General features: G+C 50.5%; 1 protein-coding gene across 4 annotated transcripts in view; it reads left to right on the forward strand.

Annotated features, from left to right (window-relative positions):
• Positions 1-27,798, forward strand: part of JAG1 (jagged canonical Notch ligand 1) — a 45,749-nt gene that overhangs the window by 4,027 nt on the left and 13,924 nt on the right. For 2 of the 4 annotated variants that reach the window (XM_054724287.1, XM_008141092.3), the window contains exons 3-21: positions 5,953-6,004; positions 11,370-11,624; positions 13,501-13,561; positions 17,367-17,497; positions 17,950-18,069; positions 18,492-18,605; positions 19,769-19,882; positions 20,478-20,591; positions 21,011-21,057; positions 21,362-21,535; positions 21,984-22,134; positions 22,973-23,137; positions 23,587-23,700; positions 24,217-24,330; positions 24,415-24,528; positions 24,638-24,754; positions 25,254-25,281; positions 25,689-25,774; positions 26,868-26,981. In XM_054724287.1, the coding sequence (XP_054580262.1) occupies positions 5,953-6,004; positions 11,370-11,624; positions 13,501-13,561; positions 17,367-17,497; positions 17,950-18,069; positions 18,492-18,605; positions 19,769-19,882; positions 20,478-20,591; positions 21,011-21,057; positions 21,362-21,535; positions 21,984-22,134; positions 22,973-23,137; positions 23,587-23,700; positions 24,217-24,330; positions 24,415-24,528; positions 24,638-24,754; positions 25,254-25,281; positions 25,689-25,774; positions 26,868-26,981 (2,185 nt within the window). The remainder of the gene's footprint in view (positions 1-5,952; positions 6,005-11,369; positions 11,625-13,500; positions 13,562-17,366; positions 17,498-17,949; positions 18,070-18,491; positions 18,606-19,768; positions 19,883-20,477; positions 20,592-21,010; positions 21,058-21,361; positions 21,536-21,983; positions 22,135-22,972; positions 23,138-23,586; positions 23,701-24,216; positions 24,331-24,414; positions 24,529-24,637; positions 24,755-25,253; positions 25,282-25,688; positions 25,775-26,867; positions 26,982-27,798) is intronic. The other 2 variants (XM_028144785.2, XM_028144786.2) reach the window with 2 other exon arrangements.

Genomic DNA, 27,798 nt, shown 5'->3' on the forward strand with positions numbered 1-27,798 from the left:
TCATTGGTGGTTTATAATAGCAATACTGATGCTGCTCCTAGGGGCTTGTCTTGAAGCCACTAGCCTGATTTATGATCCTCCAGTCGGGGTCTTGGTGATAACAAACATGGTGAGAGGTAATTGGGCTTAATGAGAAATAATTTGGAAATAGCCATTTATAAATCACTGAAATGGGTAAGTTGCCCCTCCCACTAAATCTCAGTAGTGCCTGTTTATTAAAAATACATTACCAGTGTAATTACCACTACTCAGCCCCTAAAGCTTTTCAGGAACTCAAAACCCCCGTTAGTTTTATGATGTCCTGCTGGCCCTAGGGTGAAATGAATCTAGAGATACTTTGGGGGAAGCAATTGAGATATATGGTCTCTCAGCCTCATATTTAAATGCCATTGGCACTGATAACAGGCTTGCTGAGATCAGCTTAATTTTTAAAGAAAATACAATGAAATGTGATTCTTGTGTACCAGAGAGGTGCCAGCTTTGGCACCCTTCACTCTTAAAGGCCTGAATGAGCAACTGCTAGGGGTTTGGCTAAATTGGATGCCACAGGTTAATCGGAATGTGATCAGCAGTCCTTGTTTTTATGCCTTCTGTGTTTCCAGTCCCTAAGCCTTCACAGATGTAGTGTGGACATATGGAGGACAGAGGGAAGGAGTCTTCATTTGAGACGGCTCATTTCTGCAGCCATTATGTGCAACCCATGGGGTTAGCGTGCATACAAACAGTGCACATGTGTGTACATGCTCAGAGCAAGGGACTTTGTGCACTTGGAAAAAACACCCTTTGCCCTAAGACACTTACTTACCTGTGGAAAGTGATGAAATGACTGCATTGCAAAACTGGGCTTAGGAATGTAGTAGAGTTGTGCTCACTTTGCACCAAGTGTCTGCAGCATGGCTGCTCCCCAGATGGAATCCTTATATTCAAGGCACTTGGCCTCTAACATCTCTTCTCTTCCAGGTGTAACCTTCTCTGTGTTTTCTTCCTCCTTGTTGTCTTGTTTCTTAGCAACTTATTCAAACCTCCAATACTTACATGAGTTTACAACCCACCAACTCCCCACCCATAATTCTACAGGGACTTCAGACATTTTTAGAGATCGGTGAAGCTTTTGGCAAAAGGACTGTTGGGGGAAGTAGTATAGGTAAGGAGGAGAAGCAGCAACTACTTAAGAGGTGGTGTGTAGCCTCCTAGAAAACCAGCGAACTGAATACTGCCTAGAATCTTTGCAGCTGAGAGTGGTAAAGGAGACCCTTTGGATGGAAGGCAAGAGGAAGGTGTGACATGGAGGAAAGGTGTTATGCCCACAGAAAATGAAGCCAAGGCAACAAAGAGTCTTCAAAGCCCTGATCTGAAAATGGGAATGCAAACAGAGGCCTTGGATTCATAGCAGCCACAGGCCCCTTGTAGAAGGGCGGAACTTGGTCCCAATGTCAGGCTTTCAAGATTGGCTGCAGAGTAAGAATGCATGATCTTTGGATGTGCTTACAATGAGTATGGTAATCCATAACAGCAAATATTTCTGAGAATTCCCCCTTGGTGAATTTCAGAGCGATGTTCCTACCCCTCCACCCCCAACCCCTAGGTTAGGTTCTGAGCTGCTGAGAAAAGTGACAGCTTTTAACTACATTTTAAACTTAAGCTTTTTTCAACTTTAGGGAGATGTATTAGGGTGCATGGGAAGTGATGATTCTTGTGTTTCCTAGAATGGTAGTGGAGGTGGGGTAGGGTTCTGGGTTCAGAAATGTTCCGCGTTTGTCTTGGCTTTTGGGGCCGAGTGGCCCTGTTGTGACTTCGTTGTTGGTTTCTGATCGCTGCGTGGGCTGCCCTGAGGCCCTTGTTTTTATGGTGTCAGTGACATTTGTCACCAGTGCAGTGCGTGTGCAGGGAAGAAATTCCGCAACATGGTTCCCAGTGGTTAAAGTGATATGTAAATAGTCAAACATTCAGAGCCCTCTACCAGCTCAGCCCAGTTTTTATGCACTTTTGGTAAATAAGTAGAAAGGCTTCTTGTTCAGGCTTGCTCGGTGTGAACCAGCGGTTGTGCTTGGCTGGCTTCTCGGTATTCTATCTATTAACCTCGCCACCCTTTTGTAACTGGTGCATTTAATTATCAGTGGGATGCTTTTCAAACAGGTAAGGGTAATGATGGGAAAGGGGTGGGGGCATCTCATTGAGTCTCAAATCTGGATTGAGCTCTGGGGCCGCTTGGTGGGTCTTTGAGGTGGGCTTTCATGAGAAAATCACCCTTTGTAACCAGATCAGACTCTATTGAAATGTCAAGCCCTGCAAGACTAAATGGCTCTCTGACTACAGTCTTCTTAGATTGGATGCTCTGGGGTAGTTGTCCTTTCTCCGTGCCTCCCCTGGCCCAAACCCTGCAATACGTGAGTTGCTTGTGTGAGTGTGCGTGTGCCCACACATGGAATCTCTGGCACCTTTGTTTGATGTTTGTGACTGGAATATTTTATACTCTGGCCACCCAGACACAGGCAGGACAATAGTGTGGCCGAAGGGACTGAAATGAGGATTATAGAGAATAATGTGGCTTCTCCAAAAATAATGCTAATACAGGGCCGGCAACAGGAAGCGACAGTTGAGTCAGCAGAGAGTACACGGCCCCAGACAATCCCGGGGCGAGTGCCTCTGTACAATGGCCCCGTGGGCACTCGGGGCATTCCCAGGGTGTGAGTTCCTCGGGCCGCCTGTCGCGGTGGCCTGGGGTTTTGGACGCTGCACGCGTGCCGTTTGGATGGCGGTTTGTTTGTGTCCGTCAGCTTGGCAGGAGTGGAGGCAGCCGCTTCTCAGGGCTTGGTTTGGCTGCCACCGTTGCCAGGAAAAGGAAGCTCCCAGCTGCCAACACAATTACCTTTGTTTCTTACATCCCCCTTCTTAATGTGGCAATTAAGTGCTTACCACTCTGCCTAGTGCCAAGGTAACCACCGAGGAGTGTGATGGGCACAGCACACAGCCCTCCCACAGCCTCAGTGCCGAGGGCAGGAAGGTGCTTGGAGGCACCGGGTGGCCCTGGAATGCCTTGGGGCTTGGATGTCAGGAATCTCCTAGGTAAAATTCCACAGAAGTCCTCCCCAGAGGTCACTCTGAAAGACGACCATTCCTCCTTCCTGCTGCATGAGAATGAGAACCTGAGAACCAGCTGCTGTGTTGCCAGTTTCCATGGGCCTGGAGTTGGGAAGGGGCAGAAGTGATTCACTCTGCCAACCCAGACTGAAGGTCTGTTAGCAACCCATCCATCCCGAGGCTTTGCCCCCAGGCCATTTTTCTGGTCAAACTTAAGGGGGAGTGGGGAGCTGAAAGCCCAGGGACTTTCCATAAGAGTCTTAGTTTTATAGCATGAAACCAGCTAAAATCCAGGTATTTGCTGTTTCTTTTTTCTTGTGTGGGTTTTGTGGTACGAACTCGTTATCTTGCCTGGGACTCCTTTGCAAGCCCTTGGGAAGGCCTGGTGCCTCTGCTTGGGGTCAGATTCGCAGTGGCTAATTGGGTGTGACATGATCCGAATGGATTGTTGATTTCAGCCTGGTACCCTACTTTGATGGCATACGGTGTGCGTGGTCTGGATCTCGGAGTCCACGTATATTCTGGGAAATACAGAGGTCAAGCGTGGGCCTGGGAAAAATTAAAGTTCCCTCGCAACTAATAATCATTGTCAAATTATCTTGATTGTCGATCTATAGTGTGGGGATGGAGTGGGTGGTAAGAGTGCCTCCTAATAGGGGCCTTAAAGGGAACCCTTTTCTCTGAAGGCTGGGCAGGAGGAATCCTCCTGGCTCGGGAGGTGAATTCTAGGACCACAATCCCTTCTCTGAAACGAGGGAAGAGAAGAAGGTCCAAGGCTTTTTAGTGTGTTTTTTTGGCAAGGCTTTGTGGCCAACACCACAGTCTCCAGCCCTCGCCCCATATCGGCCCCATATCCACCTCCGAGCAGGAGGCAGTGATGGAAAATCATGACACGCAGCGTCTAGAGCTCTGCCACGCTCTTCACTCCCGGTGGGACAGTGCTGGTCAGCAGCTTCTGAAGTCTTTCCAGTTCTGGCAAGGATGAGCCGGGTAGACAGCTTGGTCTTCCAAGTTCTTGTGCAAGACCAAGGGATGCCTTCTCCCTTGAGCATGAAGCCGAGTTCATACAGTCACACCAGCTCAGTCCCGGGACGCCTTCCCTTTCCATGGGTTTGCGGGTATTATGTGTTTAGCGCTCTGCAAGTCTGTCAAAACTCTGGGTATCAATGCATCTAATCAGGGGATTAATTACAACAATATGTGGAAGCGAAGAACGTGGGTCTCAACGTGATCAGCAAATGAAGGGCTTAATTATACAGAATTAGGCCCACGTCTGGCCTCCTTTTGACTTGGCTCTCCTCGAATCAGTAGAGAAATAAAGTTTCTTGCTGTGCTCAGGGAAGAGTCCTGTAATTTGTAGGAAGTGCTAGGGAACTGAGAGGCTGTAGATAAGGTGTAACTTTTCACTAATAAAATATTAACAAGGACAATGAGTTTGGACCTATGGCCACTCACAGGAGAGGGCTGGGCATGTGCCCTGGCTTGCCCAGTTTTGCTTGCTCTTCTGAGCATTTTCCCACAGTTATCAGTGAACGAAATGGAATCCTACTCTGCTTTGAGTATGAAACATATTTCGGCTGAATTCCAAGGCAGGATCTATCACAAGATGTTTTTATACTCAGAGGCGGCCTGCTGTGTTGCTATGTGAGCAGGAAGCTTTCCTTGAGTTATGAATGAAGCTCCCTTTTCCGCACCGTGTTTGCCTTCGCCTCGTAGGTGTCATTTCTTGGTGCGTGTGTTTCTGGCGGCATGGCATGATTTGATTAATATGCTCTACTATTCCTGACGTGGGGGTACCCGACTGCCAGTGACGGTGCAGGGGGCCCATAAAAGGGTTCCTGCGCCTTTTCTCCCTACCCCCTGTGGATATATTTCTCCAGCGCCGAGGTAGCTGAAAGTTTATTTAAACCCTGGTGTTTCATGAGACTGACCTCATTCTAAACTACAAACGAAGACTGGAGTAAAAGTGAAGATTGGAGTAAACTCGGGAGAATTTACTAATGGCTTGGATTTGGGGGCAGGTGGGATTCTGAGATAAGCCTGGAAGATAAAAGGTGCCTTCCGTATAATAGCTGGCACCACGCCAGTGTCCGGGGAGCTCGTTTCGTTAGCGAACTCAGGTTATTCCTGGAATGTTAGATCTTATTGACAGATAAGTTTATCAATAAATGTAACCCTCAGATGAGTGCTTATTTCTCCCTTTTGTAGTTTCTTCCCCAGGGCCTGCTCCCCCCCCTCACCAGGCACCCCAAGTTAGGTTGCCGCCTTTGTCTTGGGAGTCTCTGCACCTACCCCCTCCTGCTTCCTAGAGTCACCTGATACTTGTGGGAGCCGAGATGGTCTCACACAGACAGGGCTTTCAAAGGGGTTCTGAAAAGGAAAAGGGGGCCTCCCTGGGGACCGCCCCACCAGGGCCCAAAGTGTAACCTTAGCAATACCCGGCCCTCCTGGCTGGGCCCCCTCCCCCGGCACAAAGACCCAGTTAGGTTTGTTTAGAATAAATTCTTTGTGTGTTTTTCTCATGCACTGGAATTAGGGTCTGGAAAGTTTTGGAAAACTGTATGCTAAGTGCTCACCAATAGGTAGGTGGCATTTCCTGATGAAGACTTGGAGCTGCCTGCAGGATGACCACTGTGGGTCCCCCCTCCAACCCCCGCACTCCCCCCCCCCCCCACCACCAGATGAAAGGAGTCAGGCTGGGGTGGGTGCTGGAATGGAAAGGGGAGTTGGGTAACCTCAGTTCAACAGCAAAAGAATTTTCATTTTGGCTTTATGGTTTTGTTTGGTGGGGTATGTGGGGAGGCCAGGAAAGTGGGACACTGAGAGCTGACCCCTCTTTCTGAATACTAAGTGTCACTTATCTCTTTGCAGAGGTCCTACACTTTACTCGTGGAGGCGTGGGATTCCAGTAACGACACTCTCCGTAAGTATCCCCGCGGAGAACTTGTCCAAGTGCACGTTTCTGAAAGTGTGGTGCTTGGCATGCAGTACCTGTCTGAGCTGAGCCTGTCTCCTGGGTGTCAGGGAACTTCACCACCCCCCACATTTGCCCCCGCCCCCTTAAGGCGAGCCTCTCAGTAGCGTCTTTTCCATCACTTCCCCTGGGCGTCTTGCTTAGAATATTAAGTGGCCAGGCCTAATTCCCAGTTAACTGGGTCCTTGAATATGGGACCTAGATTATCTTTGGGATAGAGATCTTAATGGTTTTACAACTTTAAAACCTTGTAGACTGCTAAAGGATCAAAGTAGTGACTTTTTAAAAGTCCATTTAAACTTTAAGTGAGCGTCTAATCTCTCATCGGAAAGATAAAGCCACAAAGGTGGCGCTGGTCTCTAAAGACCGACCTTGAATTTCACTTGAATTTCACTCGGTGGGCAGGTGAGCTTCCAGCCGGTCAGGGTTTCCCACACTGTGCACGACAAACCTCTCATTGAAGCGGAATTCCAGAGCCTCCCAGCCATGGCACTTGCCTTGTCCCCTTGAGAAAGACGACTCTTCAGTGCAGGCTGCTTTTCAGAGGAGCGATGGGTGGGTTTCAGTGGGGAAGCTGTGGAGGGCGCCTATGGAAATTGCAGCAGCCTGGCTTATAAGGTAGTCTTTGCTCCTTATGGGAACTTAAAAAGGTTTTCCCTCCCTCGCTGAAACGGCGAGTTCCCTTTTTGTCAGCAGGATCAGGGTGGGCTGTTATCGGAAAACTTGATTCACGCAGACATCTCAGTCTGCGCAGGAGGAGAGATTGATCCAACATTTGTCTTTGCCGTCGGTTCTCTGAATGCCTTGTCCCTTTTGTTTCTCTGCCTCACTGACCCTTTCTTTGTGTTATTGCTTCTGATGACATTTCCCCCCTTTTCTCATCTGGCCTTTTTTTTTTTTTTTTAACTGATTCTGAGAATGGTGGATGCCCAGAGAGGGCCCAGTGAGGGCTTGGTATAGGCCAGATGGGCTGCTTCTGGCTCTTTGGGTCACCCAGGGCCACCCAGGCCTTGCTGAGCCCAAGAGTGCCAGAGGCTCCAGTCTGTTTGGATCACTCCTCGCCTTGGCCCTGTGGACTTCCTCCCTGAGGGACACCCTGGCCCACTGCGGTGTAGGGGTGTGTAACCAGCGTTGATTCTGGCTGATGCCAGTCAGGATGCTGGACACCTGTTTGTTCTCTCCTCCCTCCCTTGCCACAGACGTTGGGATTGTGTGAGCGTTATGTCACTGTGACCTGCTTACACTGGTAACTAAGCATTGGGGGGAAGAGGGTGGGGAGGGGAGAAATGGCTTCGTCAGAAACCGGTGCAGACGTGCTGGGCTCCCCTCCACTGTAGATGGTAAAACAATCTGGAGTGAACATCCTCAAGGTTGAGCCTACTCATTGGAAGAGCTGGATCAGGACACCTGGTAGGGCCGACTAGGGACTGCCTGGACCTCCCTTGGCCCCGCACGCAGGTCAGGTAGCTGTTTCCTGGGAAGCTGGTGTGCATACAGAGCTGTCCATGGTTGTGTGCATTTGGGGGTCGCCCCATTTTGGAGCTCGGGGGCATGGCATGTTTCATCTGTTGCTGGGGGGAGAGCCAGGTCTCTGGAAGGGCGCCAGGAGGACCTGGGGTAGGGATACAGGGCTTGTGACCTGTACCCTTGAAGAGGGGGAGCCACAAAGCCCCCCCTGACTGCAGGTCATTGAGGCTCACTTTGTGAACCCCGATGAGGAAGGTGGGGTTTGCTGGGAGTGCGTTGTCTGCTTGCTTCTTCAGCCCTGTTGATGTTTTCAAGTTAATTGAATTCAGCACATTCAGAGCCACATTCGATATCTTCCCTCTCCAAAAGCAGATCCTGCCTCGAGCCCTTTATGGGTGACTGGTCCCAGCATTTGAACACCCAGTACTGTGAACCAGAAGTCTGGAGGGGCGTCCTGTATACCTCCCTCCCACAGCATCTATATCTAATCCACCTCCACGTTCTGAAAATCTTGTCTCCAAGACCTCCCCTCCCCAGGATCCTGCCGCCTCCCACCATCTCCCCTGCTACCACCCTGGTCCCAAGTCGCCATCTGCTCACACCTGAACTCTTAACAGTAGCGGCTGAATTAGTCCACCCACATCTACTCTGGTCTGCCTTCCATGCTTCCTCCGTTCTCCTGCTATCTTGGTATTTTCAGAGCTTTGTCACCTTTACTAAGAGCTTCTTACTGTTCTTGGAACAGATCTCTGTGGGCCCACAGGCCGTATAGTCCAGCCTTGTCTCCCTGCTGCCACGTGGCCATCCATTGCATTCGTATTCCAGTCATACCCCACCAGTCACCTTTCTCTCTCCACATTCTCCTGCCCGGTGACTTTGCATATGCTTGTTGCTCTGCCTGGAATGTTTTGCTTTTCATTCTCCATCCTCTGCCCCTCCCAAGGGACTGTCCTCTGAGAAGGCAGATGCTGAGGGTGTGTAGCAACCTAAACAGAGGTGGCTCCTTTGGGGGGGGCCCAATCAAGATGCCGACATCCTGGCTACAGATTAGAGACAGAACCCTGAGTGTGGGACCAGAACCCCTTCGCACAGCAGCTCTGCAGTGAGCCCTCAGAGCAGGGCGTGGCCCCGCCGAAGCCCAGGTGTGCTCATGTATCGGAAAGTGTTGTCTGAGGCGGGCTCTGCTGCCATCAGTCCTCCAGGGTCATTTCTGTTGCATTTCAGGACTGCAGTGTACAAGGGTACACATTTGCCTTTCTGTCCCAGAGCAAATGGCTTCAGCTTATTGTGCTGTTCACTAGATATGTAACTACAAGCAGGCATACCCAAGACCAGGGCTTGCTGCCCTGTCTGGGTTGGTGGGTTGGCGAGGTCCTGGGGTTATGCTCAGACTCGCCTCCCATTACCTCTCCCTTGGCCTGCAAGCCTGTTGTGGGTGCTTCACGCTCCCCCTCCACGCAGTTGAAGATTGCAGGAAGGCTTGTTAATACCCTTGACAGTCACGAAGCTGGACTACCCCGTGATCTACCCCAGATACATTTTTAATGCGCCAACCTGATAGGAAGTGTGATTCAGGCAGCTTAGAAGAAGCTGGCAGCAAACTTGCTCTCTGTAACCCAGATACCAGAAAGCATGTCACACACTCTCTGCCTCTCCGCTGTTAGGGAAAATGTGTCACGCAGGTGTGAAGTTAGTTATGCAGATCTGGTAGACCCACTGAGGATTCGGCAATAACCCCTTCACCGTATTTCTTCCTGGAAATCTGTGGAAAGCACGCTAAGCCAGTGGTCGGCAAACTGCGGCTTGAGAGCCACATGCGGCTCTTTGGCCCCTTGAGTGTGGCTCTTCCACAAAGTACCACGTGCGGGCGCGCACGTACAGTGCGATTGAAACTTCGTGGCCCATGCGCAGAAGTCGGTTTTCGGCTCTCAAAAGAAATTTCAATCGTTGTACTGTTGATGTTTGGCTCTGTTGACTAATGAGTTTGCCGACCACTGCGCTAAGCTATTGAGAATGACATGTCAGCCTGTGCCTTTAGGATTGGCTTGGACTCTTGTCGGAATTGTTTGTTGTTGATACCTGCCTGAGAGAACCTGGAGGCCTCCGAGCCATGGCGAGCGTGTTTAAATAATTCATTTAGTAAGAGCTCATAATCACATGGTAATAGCTCACTACACTTTTTAATTGAACTAGCAGAACAAACACACAGTTAATGGAGGACATTTTTGTCATTCTTCGGCCTGTGTTTGTTTGCAAAACTGAAGTTAGTAAAGTGTTTTCTGCAAGTGGTTCTGTGCATGCTGGGGTGGAAGTCTGCAGGTATGTGGGCTTGTTCAAGGCTTGTCTTGCCCACACGACAGTTAAAGAAACCCAGAGGGTGCATAGGGCGATGTTGGAAGTGGAGTGTGGATGGAGCCACTCAGGCGTTCCTTCACTCCTGGTCACCTGCAGGGTTTGCATAGCCTCATCAGTGCGCACAGGCCCTGGGCCTAGGAAAACAGGGGTGTGGGTGGGTAAGAATCACAAAGACATTGCAAGTAGGTCCTAAGACAGTCTCTCCAAGGTGGCCTTGAATTTGACAAGGTGGTGAAGGGTTGGTGCTGGCAGGTTTAAGAAAACAAACACGAGACCAGGCTGGGGTGCTGACTTAGCGCCTTGCTTCCTTCTCACAACCCTCCCCTGAACTCCTGGCACCTGGTGCATACGGAGCTGCTTCAGTACCTGTCTCTCTCCAACTAGATTATCAGTGGCCTCGAGGCAAGGGCCACTTCTGCTCCTCCTGAGAGCCGCTTCAGCTGCAGTGTTTTTCCTCAATGGGCGCAGCGTTTTTCCTCAATGGGCACTCTTCAGCGAGCATGACTGGCTCCAAAACCTCCTCAATCTGCCTCTTAACTGGGGTGAATTCCTTTTTTCATCTGCCTTCTGGGCAACGGTGCAAGGTGCAGTGCATCAAGTTCGTTGTCTTGCTGTTTAAATGCCAGCTGAAAAGGTGGTAAAGGTCATCATTTTTAGAAAACATAACTCTCCTCCTTGGCTTCCAATGAAGAGTTTGGAAGTAGATTCTTTCTAAAGCAAGACACAAACCTCTAAAACCAGAAGAGAGATCGCTAACCTTGACCTGGAATAATGAAATTTCTTTAAGAGCAACATTCCATAGTGGGCTACTTCCTATAATGTGTAAAGAGCTTTTGCAAATCAGTGTGACCAGCCATGCCCTAGAAGACTTGGTAAAGAAGAGAAACAGGTGACAGCTCACGGGAAGAGATGCAAATGGTTTTGTAAACCCGTGAAAGGGCGCTCACCATCACTTAATTAAATGCTAATTACAACAAGAGATACTTCTTTACCTACCAGGCAGCGATCAGAAAGTTTGATAATAATGTTGGGAAACAGTTTCCTGTGCGGGTGGGAGGACAGACTGACAGGACTTCATTGGCGGTAGTTTGTGGTTGTCTGGGATTGTGCACGTCCTCTGAGTCAGCACTTCCGTTTCTAGGATCTTTTCTTACTGATCGAACCACACACATGGCAGATATGTTCAAGAATGTTCATTGTGGCTTTGATTAATAGCCAAAGGCCAAAACAACCTTATTGTACATATGTCAGAACTAGGTAAACAATTTATTTGTTTTTTCCGGACAGTGAAATACTATACACTCATTAAAAAAGTCAATAAATGGTTTCAGCAGTTGCCACTGGGGATGGGGGTTTTCATTTTCTGCCCTTTTTGTACTGCTGAATTTTTTACCCTGTGTATTTACTGTTAAAAATAGCCAAAATGGTCAGGTCAGGGAAGGAGGCTCTGATGTGAATGTTAATGCAATTGATCTTTTTTCTTTGCCTGTAGAACCGGACAGCATCATTGAAAAGGCTTCTCATTCGGGCATGATCAACCCCAGCCGGCAGTGGCAGACCCTAAAGCAGAACACGGGGGTGGCCCACTTTGAGTATCAGATCCGCGTCACCTGCGATGACTATTACTATGGCTTCGGCTGCAATAAGTTCTGCCGACCCCGAGATGACTTCTTCGGGCATTATGCCTGTGACCAGAATGGCAACAAAACTTGCATGGAAGGCTGGATGGGCCCCGAATGTAACAGAGGTATGTGGTCTATGCCGGCTGGGTTAACCAGCTCTGGGTGGCTGTCGCTTTCGGTGGCAAGTTCTCACCCCACCTGCGATCAGGTGGCTGTCTTAGGTGGGGTGAGATTTTGGCTTTTTTCTGTGCCCTACCCACCAGCTGCTTTTACGATTGACTGCTCACAGCGGTTCCTCCTCTGAGCATTGTCATGGCCAAGCAGGGGCCACTCCATGTCCCATCCCTGCAGCTCAGTCTGAATCAGTGACATGTCCCCTCTGCCTTAAATCTGCTACAATTCATGCTCCAGAGCGGCTCCTGGGATCAGGCTGAAGCCAGACTCCAGCTGAGACCACGTCCTTGCTCAGCTCCTACCACCGCCCCATCTGTTGCCCTCCCCACTGTCCCCTGTACCCGAGACCCCTTCTCAGGCTCTGCTTTCAAGGAACCTGACCCAAAACAGATACCAAGGGGGACTGTGTTAACCCAGTCAATGTCTGAACAGATGATCCTGTTGGAAATGACAGCCCCTGACCTCAGGGTGGCCTTATAGCAAACTTTCACTGAGCATCTCTTAGGGCTGTGGCATTGAGGGAGGAGCGAGTGGTGAGCCGGAGTTTTCATACTTGAGTATAATTGAAGCCATCCACGATAGCACAGGCACACCTTGGAGGCACCACGGTTCGGTCCCAGACCACCACAGTAAAAAAACGAGTGTTGCAAAAATTCCGGTCTTAATCTGTTTGCTGGTGGGGGAATCTTGCCTTTAATTTGTACAAAACAAAACAAAAAGAAAAAAAAAACACCAAAAAACAAAAACAAATAAAAAAGAAACCCCACATCTGTGAAGCACAATAAAGAGAAGCACGTAAAACGAGGTCTGCCTGCATAAGCTTTGCAGCTGGGCTACCTACCGCCCCAGCCCCTCCTAGAATCAGTGAGCTATCGCATACACAGACATCCACAGAACTCTCTGTGGTCCTTACACCATTAACAATCCTAAGGCATAGCAAACTGGTGGGTAATTCCAGTTAACCACAATAGGCCCTCATGGACATTAATGTGCTCTGCTTATTCCACTTAAATTTGATAAATCCTTTTAAGATACACTCAAATTAAAAACGAATATTTGAGCTGTGGTTGAGGGGCAGGGCAGAGAGAGGTATTTGCAGGTCTCTGTGGCCGTATTGTTTTCTTCAATAACAGGACAAGAGTTTTAAAAGGATGGCATTTCTGGGACCCAAATGAAAGACAGAATTGATAAATATGTTTTAAGTAGTTGGTGTTCTAAAAACCAACAACAGGTTTATCTGTTTGGTATTTTTTATGTCAATTTTTTTTGTTTTTTTTTTTTAATAAAGGCAGCAGAATTACTTTGTGAGGATACTTGACAAAAGTACCAACCGATCTGGTGCTGAATGGGCCAAATGAAGGCAGCCTGGCTCGCTTTGTTAATCCCACGGGATTTTTGAGACACCAGGCATTTGGGGGGAGCGTTCAGGAGGCTGGGGCTCATCTGAACTCTGCCCTGATGGGACAGAGTGGGTGAGACGAGGAAGGATTACACCTCCCTTTTTTCTTTTGTCAAGGGTGGGAATTGACAAGGGAGCAGGGTAGCTATTGTTCAGAGAGACTGGATGAAGGGCCCCTTCCCCCATCAGCTTGCCTGCATTTTTGTCCCCAAACAGTATCATGTTTTGAGGATCTGCTAGCGTGGCCTTGAAGTTTAAAGCTGGATTTGTTATTTGGGCACCTCCCATCTTCCTCTCTTTACAATGGACTTGATATGAGATCTCTTGAAGTCGTGGATTTGGTAGGCTTAATGTACTAGGCCATTCTCATGGCGGTGGCGGTCCAGAAGTGGGCAGGGTACTGATGCAGCCTTCTGTGTTTCTTACAGCGATCTGCCGACAGGGCTGCAGTCCCAAGCACGGGTCTTGCAAACTCCCAGGTGACTGCAGGTAAACAACTACACTGTTTTGTTGTTGTTGTTGTTGTTGATTTTTTGTTATTTTAATAATTATTTTTGTGATGCAAGCAGAGGGACTGACTTGACTGTGAATATGTTTCTTTGGAGAACAAGAAAGCTTACCATTCAAATAGGCACATCCGAAGCTTATTAAATTATACCAGCTGTCCGGTGGAATGCACACACTCCTCATAGGAAAAAAAAAAAAAAAGGAAACACTTAGGAGCATACTCGGTGACTTCATGGACTAACTCTTCTGTAAATTGATAACATGTTTTTTGTAATCTTCCCCTCAACGTGCTAATGGACTAGATGGGGGGATGTGGGTACGTTCCTTTGCCTGTGTATCCGCCCCCCCTCCCCGGTTTTCCATCTCCCAACCCTCCCCCACTTTTCCCATCAATAGGGAACGTGGAGCATTCTTTAGAATGGGATTAGTACAATCTCCTGGCCCCTTTGCAGGCGGGAGACAGGCCGGTGCTGAGAGGTTAATGGCTGTGCTGGAATCTTGTCAGTTGAGCCTGATGAATGTAGACTTTGCTGCTGGCCTTTGAAGTCTGTTCTTTTATGGTCCCAGACAATGCAGAAGCCAAACCGAGACCTACCCCGACTGCTTCGTGATTACAGTTTTGGGAACTTTTTAAAATGTACATTATGCCAATTTGGGAAAGGCTTCCTTCAGGAAATATTGTTGCTGCTTGTGGCATTTTGACACAATCTCACAATTTACTCTGCCTCTTCCCGTATCCAAAGGATTAGCGGATTTAATGTGACACTACCTGGGTCCTTTGGGCCTGTCACTTTTGCCCCCCAAGAGTGACAGGCCCAAAGGTTTGAGCCAAGGGAAGCTTACAACACATGTAAGCCCATGTTCCATGGGGCCCTTGTCCCAAGGCAGACCCTGAGTCCGTAGGTCAGGGGTGGGCCCAAGTCTCTGCAGGTCTGACAAGCCCTTGCACGCTGCTGTTGCTGGTGGGACCCTACTTTGGGAATCACTGTCTCCAAACTCCGGGACTCCTGAGTGGAATCCCGCAGATTAATCGGGGAACCGTCAAAATGCAGATTCCTGGGCACCACCCCACAGACACGAATCTCAGCCTCTGGGGTCGGCCCAGGAATCTGCATTTTGAGAAGCCGGCCCCATGGTTTTGCTGCTCAGATTTTGAGAACTGCTGCTTGATAGTTATCTGTGGCCTTTGGGGACCCCACCCCTGCATCTGTTCCCCGTCCATGCAGCAGGGAGTGAGCACTGGGCTCTGAGGCTGGCAGCTGAGGTGGGAATGCAGGCAGCTGGAAGTAAAAGAAAAACAAACCTGAAAAGTGTCCCTCCCTGCACTTCAGAAGGATACGGTTATTTCCGGAAAGCTGAGGGGTTTGCAGACGAACCCCCAGAGGTGGCGGCTGACTGTAGGTCTGACAGCATTGCTGTCAAATGTTGAGCTGGCGTCCACCTCCTTCAGCTCTCTGTAATTAAGGGTGTTCTGGAGAAAGTCAGATCAGCAGTGCCATTAGCCACTCTGGGCCTGCTCTGCGCTCAGATGGGTATCAGGGAGGCCAGCCGCGATTTCTGCTACTGTCATCAGAATAAACGTGCGCTGCGCGCAGGGGAGGGCCCTCCCAGCCAGAACAACAGGCTTTGTCTCCAGAATTTAGCCCTTTCTCTTTCGGAGTCTCACCTCCCACTCCCTGCCCAGACACGCACCGGTGCCCTTATTTACTTAAGGTGCGACTTTCCCACACGTCATTTGCATAGTCTCTCAACCCATCTCCTTCTCCCTGCCTTGAAGGAAAATCAAAACAGAACCTTCTAGCTGAGGAAGTTCAGGTTGTGCCCTGCACCAGAAATAGTGGATTGGCAAGTTACCTGTAAGTTGGATTATGTATTACAGAGGTGGTTGTGTTTTTTTTTTTTCTCTTCCACATGAGAAAACTTGATGGGTCCTGTAGTTCCCAGGTCAACTTAGAGTCCTTTTCCTGGGCGCATATGCGCACTTTATTGCAAGCCTGCCAATAATATCAAACTTAATTATGAATCATCATGTGAGGGAAGTCACTTCAATTTCTCATGAGAACCTTAATCATATACTATTAAACTAGGATAACTTTGTGATGCCTCTTTTAGGGTCAGTATTTTTATTTGTTTTCTTTTGAAGTCATCCGTGGCCTCTTGTGGTTCCTTTTTTTTTTTTTTTTTATGCTTGGGGATCCAGCTCTCATTAATTAGGTGGTGAGGTTGGGTCCTCAGCTGCCTCTTCTTGCTTTTATTAGACAAACTGAAGAGGTATAGCTATCCTTAATTTGGAAGGGAAGACGAGAAGGTGATTAGGATATTGCTACTTTCATGTCAGTTTCCTCTTAATATCTTTCAAGCTAAGAATATCCATTTTTAATCAAACGGGTCCCCTCCACCTCCCACCGACCTCGATGTTCAGTTTTTAAAAATGTCTATCAGATGATTTATCTTGCTTCTTTAAATAGTCACTTGTTACCTAGACTGATGTTTAGTGTTACATAAACCGGAATCCTGTGTCAGATGAATATTGAACCACGAATGCCAGTGGTTCTCTGGGTGGGGTGTGGCCCACTTGTTGGTGGAGGTTGGGAAGCGGGCAGTCTTCTCGGCCGCGGTGATCAGCTGTTAGCCGGGTCCCTAGAATTTTCCCATGACAAGGATTTGCTAGCCTGCCTCCCGCTTTCTGGAAACCCAAGCCTCTCCTCTGGGGGTGCCTGTTCTCCACAGTTACAGCTGAGCAGCTCGGCGGGGGCGTCGGTGCCGACCATGACGTTTCCCAGGTCCCGTTATGGAAACACTTGCCTCACCCCACCTTCCTTCCACCCTCAGGCCTGCCCAGCCCCCCTCCTGCTTGAAAGCTTGATTTTTGAGAAGGCAGTTAAAGTTTCAGAAGGCTTGAAACTTGAGGGGGAGTGGTTGAGACCCTGCCCTCTCTCCCATCCCAGGTGAAGGTTTATGTTTGTGTTTTTGTTTGGGGATCAAAGGCACCATTTGGCCTCGAAAGAGTCCGATTAATGAGGCGCTTAGAAAGGTAACTCAACTCCCTTCCCCAATACTAGATAAACTGAATTGACCTTTTTTTTTTTTTTTTGGCAAAGTGAGAAATAACTATGAAATAAATTGGCCTAAGCAGCCATAGTCGTGGGTCATAAATTACCTATGGAATTGGTTTGGAGAGCTGCTGCTTCCCTCACGCTCCCTGCAGAAGCGGGTTCAGGGATCCTACCCTCCTCTTTGCCAAAAGAGGCGCCCCTTTCCCTCCTTGTTTGACTCCATAAAGCCTCATCGTGAGGCTGTTTCCTGCCGCACTCGGTGTCTTGTTGCATTTTTGTGTGCTGGGGTCGTGACTCACTGTTTAGACAAAGGGCCGAGCCAAGCTGCTGTGTAAAATTGCCCAAAGGGCTGTGTTTGCGGAGACTTTCACATGGCTATTGTTGTCACCAGAGAGTCCTTCCTTCCCCTCTATAGTCGGCCCTGGGGTTGATTTATTCCACCCTCGGCTCATTCCTGGGAGCCTGAGAAGAGTGGCTTTGTGCAGGGCAGCCCCACACTGGCCTCTCTCCCCGAACAGCCCTCCCTTTGTCATGCGTCGCCTGGGAGGGGACCTTGGCCCAACTATGAAAATGTTTGTTTAGAGGGAGCCCCAGACAAACCTTGAGAGTCTAAAATCCTGTCCCCAAAAACAAAACAGAAAAACCTTGCACTCTGCAGCCTGGTCTGGGAATGGCCCAGATCTCCCTGAATGTTCTAGAGACTAAAGGAGGCTGTGCTGTCTGTCCCCCAGGTGCCAGTATGGCTGGCAGGGCCTGTACTGTGACAAATGCATCCCGCACCCGGGGTGCGTCCACGGCACCTGCAACGAGCCCTGGCAGTGCCTCTGTGAGACCAACTGGGGCGGACAGCTCTGCGACAAAGGTACGCCTCGGGGAGGGGCCCCCAGGGAAGGGGCCCCTGAGGGAGGGGATGTCGGGGAAGGAGCATGAGGTCTTGGGTGGGACGGCAGTCATTTAGCTTTATTTCTTTACGTTTATTTGTAGGATGTCTTCTAAATTATGAATCAGGAATCTGCTTAAATTTGCCTTTAGGCTCCAGTTTTGTTTTGTTTTTTTGTTTTTTTTATTAAGGTGTAATTGACCTACGGTAGTAGGTGTACAGCACAGTGATTTGCAGACATTGTGAAATGGTCCCCACAATAAGTCTGGTGACCATCTGCCACCTTACAACGTTAATACAATGTTATCGACTATTCCGCTTTACATCCCCATGACTTATTCATGACTTCCGGCATTTAAAAGGGACTAGAAGCGCAGCGGGTTGGCAGTCTTTACACCTCTGAGCCACTGACTTCTTTGGGATCTTCTTGGCAGATCTCAATTACTGCGGGACTCACCAGCCGTGTCTCAATCGGGGAACGTGTAGCAACACGGGTCCTGACAAGTACCAGTGTTCCTGCCCTGAGGGCTATTCAGGACCCAACTGTGAGATTGGTAAGTGGTCCAGGCGGAACGAGATCCCTTCGTTTAATTATTTTGTAACTCGGCTTTAAAAAATATACTTAAGGACTCATAAAAAAGATGAGCGTATCCTCCAAAGTGAAGACTTGCCATGTCAGCAATCCTGTGGGTCTTTGAAACTTCCCTCAGGTCACTCACGTGTTTTGGGTGATGCAGACCGGCATGGGAGGCAGTGTGTGTGTGATGCCACGACCCCGACTCTAAGATGCCTAGGGACGTGGCTGGAAGTAGCGAGAGAGATGACGCCCTTTCTTCCCTAGACACAGCAGGCTTATATCACACACTTGCTTTTAGTTTTTGAAATGACCTTGAGCTGGTGGCCCAGGTGTGGGATCTGGGTGTGGGGAGAGGGTGTAGGTAACGTCCCTTGCTGATTGCCACCCTGGTCTTCGCAGCGGAGCACGCCTGCCTCTCTGACCCCTGCCACAACAGGGGCAGTTGCAAGGAGACCTCCCTGGGGTTTGAGTGTGAATGTTCTCCGGGCTGGACCGGCCCCACGTGCTCCACAAGTAAGTCGGGTTCCGGCCTGTGTCCTTTCTAGAGGGTCACTGTGTGGAGGTTCGGGGTCAGGCAGATACCTGGGCTCGTGGTCCAGTGTGAGGTCTTGGTGAGGGGTTGTCCTGGTGGGAGGGGATGCGTGCAGCCTGCAGTCTGGTGGGGAGTATGGCTTGAGCTCCCGGCCTTTGTACTTGGAAGTCCCCCCCCACCCCCCCGTGCTCCCTGCTAAGTGAGCACATGTGTCTGCTACTGAAAGAAATGGGCTCACGGCACAGCTCCTAACTTTGCCTGTGCTCCCTGGAGCTCTGCTCCTCCAGAGAGAATCATGGAGCGTCTCTCTGCAGGGGAGGTCATCACCCCTGAATTTTGTCATGAGAGCAGGTGGCCCTGAAAGAGGGACTCGGGCTAGAGAGCCACCATGGCTGCCATATTGGGCTGCTCATCAGAGCCCCACTGGGTGCTTGACAGTACAGTTCTCCGTGTCCCACAGTTTCCCTTCGGAATTAGGGAGTCATATCCTTTAACAAGTCACGGATTGCTGAGGTGCAGCCAGGCCAGAGAAAACCACTGTCATCAGCCCCCCGAGGGCAGCAGGCAGCATGGCTAAGGATGTGGGTTCTGGGGTCGGATGGCCTGGCTGGCACCGTGGCCTCCACCCACCACTTGTGGGACTCTGACCACAAAACTTCCCCGTGCCCTGTTTAAATGGGCTGGCGGCAGTGCCCATCTCCTGGGGTTGTGAAGACTCAGAGCGAATTCACGGAGAGAGCCTGGCACCTCATAAGTGGGCAGTGGATGAGTGGTTAAGAGGCCTCCACAGTGCGTACAGAAGTGGGGTGTGGGGCCCCCAGGCATGTTGTTTTGGGACAACTCTGAGCAAATACGAAGCTTTTCCACCATGAAAGAAGAGTTCTTTTTCCTTAGTTGTTCTCAGCTTCCTCTGAGCCATGATGAAACTTTTCTTTAAAAATAGCCCAGGGGTTGATGCTCTGGGGATCCCTGCCTGCTTAGGTTGGGGATTAAATGATCTGGGGCAGTGGGGGATTTAAAGCTAAAATCAGTCACTTACAGCAGGTGTCTGGCTGTTCAGTGAAGGCCCCTCGTGTGGTATTAAATTGTCTTAATTGTCAAACGGATTGAGATTAAATTGCCAACCCTCTTCCATTTTTCTCAGACATTGATGACTGTTCCCCAAATAACTGTTCCCATGGGGGCACCTGCCTGGACTTGGTTAATGGATTTAAGTGTGTGTGCCCACCGCAGTGGACTGGCAAAACGTGCCAGTTAGGTAAGAAAGTGCCTGCACCAAGGTTGGCTTTGATCATCAGAGCCGTTGAGGAAGATGAGCACGTGGCCCGAGGTGTGGGTCTGCACACATCATACTTAAGTAATTTATTATCGAGAGCCCAGCCGGCCGGCCCGGGAGAAGGCACTCGAATGCAAATGGCCGAGCTCTTTCAGGCCCTGTGGGAAAGTGGTGGGACTCCTTGAACCATGTCAATCGTCTGTCCGAGGAGTGTTCAGCTGGGCTCCAAACGGGGATGATCTCATGAGGAATGAGCTGTCTGCATTCTTTTTGCCACATTTAAATCCCAGCAACTAGGCTGTGCCAGGTTTTGCACAGAAATGCCTGGTGGCTTTCTGCTGTTCTGCTGGGAACCCTTGTTCACCAGCAGCCAGAGAGTTATCCATTAGCATTCCTTATTCGATAATGGCTAGGGAGAGGGATCTGAGGCTCAAAAGAGAGGGGACCTAGGATCTGTTACTTAGCTTATTAAACTGTCTCCTGTTTTAGACAAATGATTGGGGCAGTGTTTGGGGGAGGGACGGGACATGGGGGAGTAAAACTCCCTTCCTCACTGCTCATCCTCATTTTCTTTCAGATGCAAATGAGTGTGAGGCCAAACCCTGTGTCAATGCCAAATCCTGTAAGAATCTGATTGCCAGCTACTACTGTGACTGCCTCCCAGGATGGATGGGCCAGAACTGTGAGATAAGTGAGTGACTTTGTTTTGATTTTGACTTTCATGAAACGGGGGTGTTGAAGGTGTTTGCCAGTCCATGGAAGACTAGGGTGGTAAATGGAACACCCAGTGGAGGAAATGTTTTAGAAGAGGGAGTGATCAGTGCAGAAATGGAAACATGGCGTTTATCAGGCCCATTAGCGAGGGGGGGGGGGGGGGGGGGGGAAGGGCCCCATTCTGATAAGATGGCTAAAACAAGGTGAAGTTTCACCAGCTCTGTCTTGGAAGAATGAGGGAGGGTTCCCACCCAGGGCAGTAACCTTATCTCGCTGGAAGCTCACAGGAAATCTGATTTGAAGAGTTTATCTGTTTGGACTGAGAAGGCTTTTCAATTAAGCCCAATTTCAATGTAAATTGCCTCTTTAATATGATGGCTTGTTGTTGTTTTTTAGATATTAATGACTGCCTTGGCCAGTGTCAGAATGACGCCACCTGTCGGGTATGTAAATCTTTGCTTAAATCGAAACCTTAATGATCAAAAGCCAACTTAAGATTGATATGACCCTGGGAGAGCTCTGGGAGGTTTAAACATGCAGGTGAAAGTGAGTCTCTGGAAGTTTCCCCTGGGCCCACGTTAGCCCAGCCCCCGGGAGTCATCTCGAAGGCCCGTTTTGGGAGGCTCGGCCCTTGGCTATTCTAGTGAATCAGCTGAACCGCAACAGTCGTGCTAAACCGCTGCAGCCCTGTGTTGTGGATACATAGAAAGAAAGCCTGTGTTTCTCCCCCTCCTTCTCCTCTTCCAGGATTTGGTTAATGGTTATCGCTGTATCTGTCCACCTGGCTATGCAGGCGACCACTGTGAGAGAGACATCGATGAATGTGCCAGCAACCCCTGTTTGAATGGGGGTCACTGTCAGAATGAAATCAACAGATTCCAGTGTCTGTGTCCCACTGGTTTCTCTGGAAACCTCTGTCAGGTGAGCCTTGCTGGAGCCTCTGGCCGAGTTTTTACAGGGAGTCTCCTCCCGCTCCTCCCTCCCTCCTTCCCCCTCTCCTTCCCCCTCCCTTCACCTTTCCTTTCTCCTCCCTCCCCCCACTCCACTCTTGACTCTGTGAAATCCATTAACCTCCCATTGGCTAGGGACCTCTGCTAGACAAACGCTGGTGGAGAGAGATGGAGTGGTTTTCTTGGTAGTGTCAGTAGCCTGTCCATTTCATCCCTGCCACTCGGCCCTCTCTGATTCTGCTCTGCTTTTTCCAGTGTCCACCTGGAGAGTCTCTAGGACCTAGCTGTGTGTTATGCAGGCTGTTCTAATAGAAGCAGGTGAAGGGGTCAGGTTCCAGTGTTCGCTGCCCCCGAGACGGTATAATCACACCTTTGTCTTCCTGTGTCCTCTCCCGCTGCCCTGCTCCTGCTCCTTGCAGCTGGACATAGATTATTGCGAGCCCAACCCCTGCCAGAACGGTGCCCAGTGCTACAACCGTGCCAGCGACTATTTCTGCAAGTGTACTGAGGACTACGAAGGCAAGAACTGCTCCCACCTTAAAGACCACTGCCGCACGACCCCCTGTGAAGGTACCTCCCTCCCCCGGCTCCTGGCCTGTGTCCGAGGCTCGCTCCTCTGTCACTGCCCTGAGAACTGGTGTAAGTGAGGAGATCAAACCCCTAATCTGACTGCTCAGGGAAGTTAAAACACATGGAAGCAATCGAGTCGGGCCTGCCTGTGGGAGAACCATGCCTGCAAGTAGCCCAGGGGAGAGAATGAAGCTCACTTAGCATTCCTAGTCTGGGGTGGGCTGATCGGCAACGCTGAGACAAATTCCTCAGAGCAGCACTGTCAGGAAGGCTTCCTGTGGCGGTGGAATGTCCCGGGTCTGTGCTGTCAGGCACAGTAGCCATAGGCCACGGGGCGTGTGGCCAGTGGAGCATTTAGAGTAGAACTAGTGCAGCTAGAAACTTTTATTTTACTTAGTTTCACATGGTTTAAATTTAAGCAGCCACATGTGGCTCGTGGCTGCTGAATGGGGCACAGCCTTGCAGGTTCTGGAAGTGTGGGCTTCAGAGCCCGCCTTGAGCACGATGAAGTGGGGAGCGAAGCTGGTTCTTCCTTTAGCTACTTCCACCAGAGAGACGTCCCGGTTGGGAGGAGAGGGGCCCTCATGTAGGCTTTGCTAGCCACATGGGGGAAACGTGCCCTGAACAAACTCAAATCTAAACGTTCCCGTCGGCCTGGCATGTGATGCTGTCACAGTGTGACGTGGCGTGCTGCCAGAGGCTTGGCCCCCAGGTGCCTCTTGATTCCTTACCCTCATTACCAAAGGATAGGAGCGCAGGCTTGGCGTACGTCCTTGGCGTGAGAACGCCGCGTCCTGTGGGTCAGTGGCCGTAGTCTGATCCCAAGTGTGTCTTCTAGTGATTGACAGCTGCACGGTGGCCATGGCCTCCAACGACACGCCTGAAGGGGTGCGGTATATTTCCTCCAACGTCTGTGGTCCCCATGGGAAGTGCAAGAGTCAGTCGGGAGGAAAATTCACGTGTGACTGTAACAAAGGTTTCACCGGGACGTACTGCCACGAAAGTAAGACCCTCCCCCTGCCTCTGCCCAGCTTTGGGGGCGGGTGCCGTTTGTGTCTTAAGTTGTTTCCATGGAGACGAGTGAAGGTTTGCAGTTACATCCAGGATCTAAGACTGAGCGTGTTTAACTTTTGATCACGGATGCCGCCTAGCCTTCAGCACATTCATCTTAGAATGTTCTGGAATCCTTGCAGTTCGGGGGGTCTCGCTTTCTGCGGGAATTTCTTCCCCACACCCACAGAGCAGCTTAGCCTGTGAGGGCATTAGAGAACAGGGACAGTTCTCAGGAGAGCCCTGCCTGGTGCATTGGAGAAGCAGTCCTGATGGAGTTGAGGATTTTTGAGCCGCCAAGCGCGTCTGTCTCCTCAGGTGGCGGCCTATAGAACAGTGCCTGGTTTTCCTGGTCCTTTATTGACTTGCTTTTTTTTTTTTTTCCTTTCCTTTCTTTCTCAGATATTAACGACTGTGAGAGCAACCCCTGCAAAAACGGAGGCACCTGCATCGACGGTGTCAACTCCTACAAGTGCATCTGCAGTGACGGCTGGGAGGGGGCCTACTGTGAAGCCAGTGAGTCTGCCCTTGGGACGCACAGCGCTGGGTCGTGGAGGGCGGGGGTCGATAGAGGAAGCCTTTCTTCTTAATGAAGTCTCTGAGGAAGACCCTAGCCCCGTCACCTGGGTCCCGCTCCCATTTGTTAATGTGGGGGACGGCCAGTGAGAAGGCACGTCTGCTGAGACGCTCTCAAGTCAGATGGTGTCATTGGGATGACTAATGTCCCTGCTTGCGATTAAGGAACCCCCTTTCTGTTTTGATTATAATTTCTGCCCGTCTTGATTTTAATTTTGTGGGAGGGTCAGGCCTGCCCCTGACTGGCCTAACTTGGGGCGTTAGAAGTGAGCTAGTCGGGGGCTTCTTTACTCCTGGAAAGGGTGATGGTGTTCAAGTCCTGGGCTTGCTCGGCTCCTCTTGGGACTTGGAGCAGAAAGCAGGGGTGGAGGTGGCCGTGGGAACAGCGTGGCTCTCATGGGTGGTAAGGCCCCGGATGGACGTGCTTTCAGCTGGGTGTCTCCTCTTTGGTTCTAGACATTAACGACTGCAGCCAGAACCCCTGCCACAATGGGGGCTCCTGCCGCGACCTGGTCAACGACTTTTACTGTGACTGTAAAAACGGGTGGAAAGGAAAGACCTGCCACTCCCGTAAGTGGTCGCCGGCTGGGATGCTGCCTCCCTCTTCCGTGAGGGGGCCGGTCAGGGGCTCACGCTGACACCTTCCCCCTCCAGGTGACAGCCAGTGTGACGAGGCCACGTGCAACAACGGTGGCACCTGCTATGATGAAGGGGATGCTTTCAAGTGCATGTGTCCTGGAGGCTGGGAAGGAACGACCTGTAACATAGGTAACTTTCTGCCCCACGTGAGCCCCTGTGAGTGTGTTCCTGGGGTCTGGTCCTTGCCCCTTCAGACTGTCTTTGGATCCTCAGGCCTCGTCTGTTTTTGTCTTAACAGCCCGAAACAGTAGCTGCCTGCCAAGCCCCTGCCACAACGGGGGCACCTGCGTGGTCAACGGCGAGTCCTTCACGTGTGTCTGCAAAGAAGGCTGGGAGGGGCCCATCTGCACTCAGAGTGAGTGTCTGCCCCCCTCCCCCGGCCCCCCCCTTCCCCAAGGCTGAGGGAACACAGCCTAACACCCTTGGGGATTTTGGGGGGGCGGGTGGGGGGAGGACGGAGAACCAGAGGCAGCAGAGCTGTGTGATGTCGGCCCCTGCATCACCTGGCTCTGTCCTAATGACTTGATGGGATGCAGCCCTGACCTGGGCATGAGAAAGTCGGGAGGAGATAAGTGGAGACAGATGGTGTCTCGTCCTTAGCTCTGTCTGAGAAGCGCCTGTCTCTCTCCATTCTCACACGCCTTCCCAGCCCTGCCAGGGCCTCTTCCTGTGGACATGGGTCCCACGGTGAAGGGAACAAAGTGTGGCGCAGGCCTGGTTCCAATTGAGCAGGGTCTTAAGTGCATTCTGCTGGTGTTAACGGCGACGTTATCGTTTGGGCATTAGGGAACTCGGCGGTGTTTTTGCTGAGGGCTAAGACTGCTTCCCTGTTAAGTTGTCTTTTTACTTTGCAGATACCAATGACTGCAGCCCTCATCCCTGGTAAGTGTGACCACTTGTTGGCTGTCATGTGCATGGGCATTTGTCTAAAATAAAGGTTCTGATTTAGGAGATCAGGTGGGCTGCAGACCCTGCCTTTCTGACAAATGCCCTGCTGGGCTGTGGACCGCGCTGTAATTAGCCAGGTTGTCTTGATTTAGAGCACTGATTCTCAACCTTGACTGCCCATGAGAATCACCTGGGAGTCCCAGTGCCCGGGGTGCAACTGACACCTGTCTGAGACTCTGGGGGTGGGTGGGACCATCAGTGTTTTTAAAGCCCCCCGGGTAGCAGTGAGTGTGGCCAGGGTGAGAGCCGCTGATGGTAACAGGCGTGGCTTCCTGTTGACTGGCAGCCGGAGCCGTGGATTGGGAGGTTGGTAACCTAGGTGGTCTTTGCTCTCTTCTTAGTTACAACAGTGGCACCTGCGTGGACGGAGACAACTGGTACCGGTGCGAGTGCGCCCCTGGCTTTGCCGGGCCTGACTGCAGAATAAGTAAGGACTGCCCTTAGCCGGGCTTCCAGTGGCTTTATTCCCCCCTCGCCACCCCTCAGCCCGAGACTGTTCATCTTTAAAGCAATTAGGCTGTGATTTGTGATTCCCTTTATTGCCTGTCAGGGCTCTCTAATCACCCACCTCCCACTGGCTAGACCCTTAGGTACCCGCTGGCCCTCCCATGGGTGGCACAGCCCTCCTTGTTTTAGGGGAGAGGGCACCAGCCACAGAATTTGACGATTAAGCTACTCTGAGGCCCTAAGGAAAGGGTGTGCTTTTCCCCGTGACTAACATGCAATTATGGGCAAGTGGACCTTAACCACAGCTACGCTGGTGGAGCACAGAGCTAAGACTTGGTGGAAGGATTAAAACAGGGGGGGCAGGCAATGCAGTTTTTCAAGAACCTTAGAGTTTATTCTTTATTTTGAGCCTTTTTCCTACCTTTTTGTATGCCTTTTCTTTTACAAAAGTGACAGAATAGTCGTGTGTGTTTTCTTGTCCCCAAATTATTTAAAACATTACTGGCTTTTGGGATCCCCTGGTCTGGGACTGACTGGCCTCCAGCACTGGATGAGGGTGCATTGTTTCTATCTCATGTCTCTAAATCGGGTTGACATACGGCCTGGGAGTCAAATCTGGCCCGCTGCCTGTTTTTGTAAATAAAGTTTTATTGGCATACAGCCATGCTCATTCATTTACACTGTCTAGCTGCTTTCAGCTGTGATAAGAGTTGGGTAGTTGTGACAGGAACCACATGGCCTACAAAGCCTAAAATATTTGCTGTCTGACCCTTTTAATGAACATTGCCAGCCTTTCCTGGAAATTGTACTCAGAAGAAGGAACTCATTTGGGGAGGCAGCAAATTTAAATTAAATGATTCTCAGGTGTTAAAAGTCAAGCCAGTGGTGGTTGGGGGAGCCGTGACTGGCGCTTTCGGAGCACTGATGGCCTGTTTGGGTGCTGATTACATGATGAGAACCCATCGACCTCATATTTACATCTCCTATGCCTTTCTATTTGTTTATTATGTCAGTGAAAACATAGTCAGTGTTGCCTCCCATTGGAACCTAAACTTGAACTCCATTTCTCCTAGACATTAATGAATGTCAGTCTTCACCTTGTGCCTTCGGGGCAACCTGTGTGGATGAAATCAACGGCTACCGGTGTGTCTGCCCTCCAGGGCACAGCGGCGCCAAGTGCCAGGAAGGTATGTGGGTCAGACCCCGGCTGCCCGTGTGTCCTAGGGTATGAGGGTGCTCCAGGCACTACAGTCACCATTTTGGCCATGAGTAGGCATTGTGCTCAGGGGGTGAGCACAGAGGGGACATGTCGGGACCAGAGGAAAGGGGACACTTTGAGAGGTCCCCGGAGCTGTGATTATGCTGTGTAATAAGCCATCTTAGAACTCTGTGGCTACGACAAGTGTTTATTTGTGTTCATGGGTCTGCAGGGTGGGCAGAGGGATAGGTGCTGTAGACTGGGCTCAGGTCTGTCCTTAGTCCCTCCTCACCATCCCCCTGTCCCCCTTCCTCCCCCCCCCCCACCCACCCCCGCCCCGGCACCATCAGCTGTGTCTGGGACACGTTCTTTTCCTGGCGAAGGGCAGGCTTGCAAGAGGCAGTGTGCTCTTCCAGCCAACTGGGAGACTCTGCTTACCACACATCCCCTGGTGTTGCCTTGGCCACGTGGCCATGCAAAAAGCTGGTAGGGGAGGGAAGTATGCTTGCTCTCCTGCAGTGATCGGCAAACTCATTAGTCAACAGAGCCAAATATCAACAGTACAACGATTGAAATTTCTTTTGAGAGCCAAATTTTTAAACTTAAACTTCTTCTAGCGCCACTTCTTCAAAATAGACTCTCCCAGGCCATGGTATTTTGTGGAAGAGCCACACTCAAGGGGCCAAAGAGCCGCATGTGGCTCGCGAGCCATAGTTTGCCGACCACGGCTCTCCTAGAAGGAACTATTGTCACGTGACAAAGGGCAGGGGTGTAATCGCTTCCTCACTGAGGGAGTAGAGAAACGA

This window comes from Eptesicus fuscus, chromosome 12, assembly GCF_027574615.1.
Source record: "Eptesicus fuscus isolate TK198812 chromosome 12, DD_ASM_mEF_20220401, whole genome shotgun sequence".
In the NCBI taxonomy this organism is placed as follows: domain Eukaryota; kingdom Metazoa; phylum Chordata; class Mammalia; order Chiroptera; family Vespertilionidae; genus Eptesicus; species Eptesicus fuscus.